At 35.9% G+C, this 6,000-nt stretch overlaps 1 protein-coding gene across 7 annotated transcripts in view; it reads left to right on the top strand.

Annotated features, from left to right (window-relative positions):
* ZNF385B (zinc finger protein 385B) overlaps positions 1-6,000 on the top strand; it is a 344,341-nt gene that overhangs the window by 293,511 nt on the left and 44,830 nt on the right. For 4 of the 7 annotated variants that reach the window (XM_039855974.1, XM_039855976.1, XM_039855978.1 and 1 more), the window contains one exon: positions 1,233-1,271. The exons of the other annotated variants lie outside the window; for them this stretch is intronic. In XM_039855974.1, coding sequence (XP_039711908.1) covers positions 1,233-1,271 — 39 coding nt within the window. The remainder of the gene's footprint in view (positions 1-1,232; positions 1,272-6,000) is intronic. 7 annotated transcript variants of the gene reach the window in all.

Raw genomic sequence — 6,000 nt, 5'->3', positions numbered from 1 at the left:
CATCTTTTGTGTGTGTGTGTGCTTAATGGTCACTTATTTGTCCAGCCTCCAACTAAACAGAGTTTATACTATCTTTTTCACTTTTTAACTTTTATAATTAGGTCCTTTCTTGTGTTTGACTCATCCTACCCCATCTAACTGGGACAGCATCTGAAACACATTAGTCCTCCAGAAATGTTTGTTGGATGACTGATTTTTACATTTTTAAAGTAAAAAACTTGATTTCTTCTGTTTAGTAGAAAAGTTAGTGTCCCTATGATATTGTATAATAAGTTCTTACTGAATGCTGTTTAGAACATTGGTTAAAGTAGATGGCTAAGTTTAAGGTGAAATTTCCCCTTATTTAAAAATAGTTGGGACCCAGCTATTTAACCACATGGAAGAAAGCCTTGTATAATTCTTGAGCAGTTCTTTTTGCTTTTTAATGTGGTGGTGTTCAGTTTACTCCCATACCCAGTCCCTCTTGATGGCTAGTGAAATCATTTTAAGACTCTGAGAAGAAGAAAATTCAAACTTCAGGACTCTTGAAATTGTTGAAATAGTTGAAAAGTTTGTAATTCTATTTTCTTGCCTAAAGTTCCATCTAAAAAAATTATCTAGAATCAAAATATCATCCAATATTAAGTCATTTCATCATATAGCCCCTACCTTAGATATTCTCTCTCCTCCTGTAGTGTTCATCCTGCCTTTAGTGAAGTGCTGCAGAGTGTTTCTTTTCTCTGTGGCTAGGCTTTATTTGCAGCTGCATATTTTTATATGATTGCTAACACTGTAAGATATAAATCACTATTTGGTATACTTAGTGAAAGTAATGATCTTTTAAAAAATTCACACAGATTTTTTGGTTCCATAAATTTGGTGAATACACCAAAGATACCTGTTTGTTCTTATTTTGATATTGAAAATATAATAGATGGTGTGATAGGCCAGCTTCATTAATTTCCTTTATAAGTAATATAATATAATAGTTAATTTGTCCATACATAGCCTCCAATTATCTCCTCAGTGCCTGGTAACAGCCACAACTCATCTTTCATTTTTATTACCTACCCGTTAATTGCACTCATAGGTCTTGCATAAAGTGGCAAGTGTTAACTCTTGTTGCTTTTTAGTTAATATTTCAGGCTTTTTAATTAGAGATGAGCAAAGAAAATGGATTTTTAAAAATTTCATGTAATGTGCTTACTAGCCTCAAAATTCCAGATTACTACTTCTAACTTTTACTTTTTTAGAAAAGAAGAGGCTTATTTGGGACCAATAAATTCTGTCAGGTAAGGAAACTTAGCAGTTAGAGCAATATGGTAGGGCTTTTATTTTCTTAAAAAAAAAAAAAGCTTTTTCAGCGTTATTTACCAATGAATCTCAATCTTCTCAATCCACAGACAGCTTTCTTGTGCAATGGAACTAACATGAGCTAATTTAATATGAGTATTTAACAAGGAATTTGTTCATTTAAAAGTGATAAAAATGTTTTAATAAAGATGTTTGAAACACTTATTCATTTTTAACATTCATATGTCTATAAAATGGCTATTGAATCTTAAATATGAGTGTGTCTTATAATTGCAAAACCTCCAGTAATTTATTGAGTATTATGTTTATGAAATCATTATTATATAGATACATAGTTTTGGCTTACTAAATTGAATCACTTGCATTTATCACATTTTAGGATTTATGGGAATGTTTTAATTATTCATGAATATTTTATTCATCCTGAAAATTGATGATTGAATAAAATAATTACCATTGATTTAGTTATACATATCTCATTATGATTATAGAGAACTGATATTGAATTAGCAGAGAACTTTTAAAAGTTTATATCATAATTATTATTTTCATCTAACATTTAGAGTATCATAAGAATAAAAAGATCAAGATTTTACCACTTTATACTCATAAAACAAAAGAGAAAGGTATATGAAAACATTTTCTATGTTCTTGCCAAGTCTGGATCACACAGAAATGACTCAGGTATTTGTAGTTATTGCGTCAGATGGTAAATACTCAAAACATCATCTAGACAGTGTCTGTTTCAAGGTATCAGATGAATTATCAAGTGGAACATTCTTTTTTTATACCACTTAACGTTTTCTTTCAACTAAATCATGTTCCCCAAATGATGAATGAGAAATTAATTATAGAATTCTGTGATAAATAGGCAGAGGAAGATAAAAGATTTAGACAGGAAAAAAAAAAATACTACCTAAAAGAAAATAGAGAATCAAGTTAGAAAATAGAAAACCATCTCAGTGAGAAACATGGAGGATAAAATTTTCATATGATTTATGATAAGTAATCAAAAGATGGATAGGCAGCAAGAGTTAATGACAGATGACAAGAAATAGGGTAAAGGGGCTGTGTTTATTTAGTTGATTTTATGGGGACAAGTAGGACTGTGTATGTGATAGAGAAGCCATTTCTGGTTAGAGTTTCATGAAGGAACCTTTTTAATTTGCTTTTTAGGGAGCAACTGTCTGGGAACTCATTTGCCTTTGTATGTGGAATGCTCAGCACAATTCACTTTTAGGGACAGAGAGCTTTCAGCCTTGGGAATATAAACAGTTATTTTCAATCTGATGTACAAATATGAAATTTGAGTAGAATAAATTTGTATCAGGAGTTATTTAAAAAATTATGTAGGCAGCTAACAATTTCAAAAATTTAAAGGGAATATTTCTGTTCAAGGGTCATGTTAGAGCTGTCAAAAGATATCTTGGTTTACTAAAAACTTGGAACTAGATCTTTGTAGATGTTTGTTTTGTCTATGTTTCTATTTTGTGGTATGGGAACAACTAGGATATATATATTTATTTTAGATGATGAAAGTTTTACATTTTAGTGTTAATAAAAAAGCATGTACATTAAAACTATGACTTCATAAATGTTGCTATATTTTTAAAGTATATTTTATTTAATTTAAAGAAAAAATATTAACTGAATAATAATAACACAATAGTAAATGGATATGGCAAAATAATGTAAGTGGCATGCAGGAATTTCTGGTCAAGAAAGAGGAATAAGTAAATGCTGTGCTTGCCTCCTCTCATGACCACATCAAAATTACAGCTAAACTACAGAACAACCATCATGGAAAATCACCTGAAGTCTAGCTGAACAGTTCTGCAATTAAGGACATACAGAAGAAGCCACCTCGAGACTAGTAGGAGAGGCAGAGCTGCAGAATGAGCTGATCTGACACCTGTGTGTGGCAGTTAAAAATTGGGAGGAATATATTGAGGCAGAGATCCCCTGGAGGAGCAAGAGGTACCAGCCCCACCCCGGGCTCCCCAGTCAAAGATTTCAGTGCCAGGAAAAGAAGTCTCCACAAAATCTAAATGTGAAAAATCAGCGGATATTGTAGCTGAGTGAAAGGAAGGACTGTGAGCATCCCAGGGGTTCCTCTGAAAGGGCCAGTGCATTTACTTACTCTGCGACATATTCACTCACCCTAAGCTCTAGCTCTGGGGCAGCAGCTTGAAAGGTGCCAGGGACACACTGGGAGGAAATGAGTGGTCTAGCTTTTTAGTATGAGGGCTGGAGGGGGAGCTCTCTCCCAGACAGAAGTCCTAGCAGAATCCATTGTCTCTTAGTTGAGTTCTCCCCATTCACGGTGTGCAGACACAAGTGGTCACCACATCCGAGTCTCCATCAACCTGGCTAAACTGGTTACTCAGCCCTCGTGATTCCCCGTGACCCCACTCCACCCAATTTGCAGGCCCACTTGAGCTCCTTCCAGTGGCTTTCCCATGCAAATGGCCTGTCTTTGCTCATGCTGTGGACTTCCTAAAATCTCTCAGAGGTTCACATAACTCAAACAAGCATAATCTGGACTTGGCATGCTCCATACCTTTTGCTGAGCAGCTTCTCACCAAGCATTAGTAGCAGCCAATCTCAGTTCACAGTTCAGTCTCTCCAGGCACCCAGTATGAGTGGTGGCCATCTTTGGATTGCTTGGAGTTCATGTCAGGTGGCCCAGAGCATGGCTTGTGTCAGGGCCCTTCTCAAGATGCTCCAGGACTGGCATACCCACTGACTAGCTTCAGACTGAGCTGGAGCACAACCTGAGGCCACATCCAAAGACAACACACTCAAAAGGCATACTGGGAAGGCATCAGAGCTCTGTTAAAGCAAATCCTGCTCTGTAGGGTCAGCCCCTGCACAACAGCTCCTCCATTGTAGTCAGTGGTCAGTCCTCACAACAAATCAGCCTGAGGGGGAATCCCTCTCACTGACATGCAAACAGCAACCAAGGCTCAACTACAACCCATACAAGGGACACACCTGGAGCACCCGGCTCAGGTGACCAGGGAGATTGTGCCACTGGGCTCCACAGGACACCAACTACATAAGGTCACTCTACTAAGACCAGGAGACATGGCAGCCCCACTAATATATAGAAACAACATAGGGAGGAGAGAAAATGGAGAGAATGGAGAGAAAATGGAGAGAAAATGGACAGGCAATCTACCAGATACAGAGTTCAAAACAATAGTTATAAGGATGCTCACTGAACTTCAAGGAAGAGTAGCTGAACTCAGTGAGAACTTTAACAAAGAGATAGAAAACATAAAAATAGAGATAGGAAACATAAAAAGAGCCAGTCAGAAATGAAAAATACAATAACTGAAATGTGGAATACCTTGGTATCAATAATAGATTAAATGAAGCAGAGGATCGAGTCAGTGATTTAGAAGATAAGGTAGCAGAAAACACCCAATTAGAACAGCAACAAGAAAAAACAAACCAAAAAATGAGGATAGTTTAAGAGGCCTCTAGGACAATATCAGGTGTACCAACATTACATCATAGGGGTACCAGAAGGAGGAGAGAGAGAGCAAGAAATTGAAAGTCTATTTGAAGAAATAATGAAAACTTCCCTAACCTGGCAAAGGAAATAGACATACAAACCCAGGAAGCACAGAGAATCCCAAACAAGATGAACTCAAAGAGACCCATACCAAGACACATTATAATTAAAATGCCAAAGGTTAAAGACAAAGAAAGAATCTTAAAAGGAGCAAGAGAAAAACAATTAGTTATCTAAAAGGGAACTCCCATAAGACTGTCAACTGATTTCTCAACAGAAAAGTTGCAGGCCAAAGGGATTGGGATAAAATGTTCAAAGTGATGAAAAGCAAGGACCCATGACCAAGATTACCCAGCAAGTCTATCATTTAGAATCAAAGGACAGATAAAGAGCTTCCCAGATAAGAAAAAAACTAAAAGAATTCATCACAACCAAACCAATATTGCAAGAAATGTTAAAGGAAATTCTTTAAGAAGAAGAAAAAACCAAAAATATGAATAATAAAATGGCAATAGCTACATATCTAGCCACAATTAGTTTAAATGTAAATGGATTAAATGCTCCAATCAAAAGACATGGGTGGCTGAATAGACAAGAAAACAAAACTCTTACATATATGCCTATAGGAGACTCACTTCAGATCAAAAGACACACACAAAAATTAAAGAGATGGAAAAAGATACTTTATGAAAATGGAAACAAATAAACAAAAAATCTGGGGTGGCAATACTTGTACCAGACAAAACAAATTTTAAAAACAAAGGCTATAACAAGAGACAAGAACCTAGTTATCCCACTTTTGAGTATTATCTGAAGAAACCCAAAACACTACTTCAAAGGGACATGTGAATCATATGTTTATTGCAGCATTATTTACAATAGCCAAGATATGGAGGCATCTGGTTGTCCATCAGTGGATGAATGGATAAAGAACAGGTGGAACATATACAATGGAATATTGTTCATCATAAAAAACAATGAAATCCTGCCATCTGCAACAACATGGATGTGCCTAGAGGGTATTGTGCTGAGTGGAGTAAGTCAGAGAAACAAATGCCATATGATTTCACTTACATGTGGAATCTAAATAATAAAATAAACAAAACAGAAACAAATTCATAGATACAGAGAACCTTTTGATAGTTGCCAGATGGGAGGGAGTGAAAAGGAGGAAGGGATTAAGAAGT

The sequence above is a fragment of the Pteropus medius genome, unplaced genomic scaffold (genome assembly GCF_902729225.1).
Source record: "Pteropus medius unplaced genomic scaffold, Ma_sr-lr_union100, whole genome shotgun sequence".
In the NCBI taxonomy this organism is placed as follows: Eukaryota; Metazoa; Chordata; class Mammalia; order Chiroptera; family Pteropodidae; genus Pteropus; species Pteropus medius.
The sequence above is the reverse complement of the archived record's forward strand: the minus strand, read 5'-3'. Positions and strand labels throughout refer to the sequence as shown.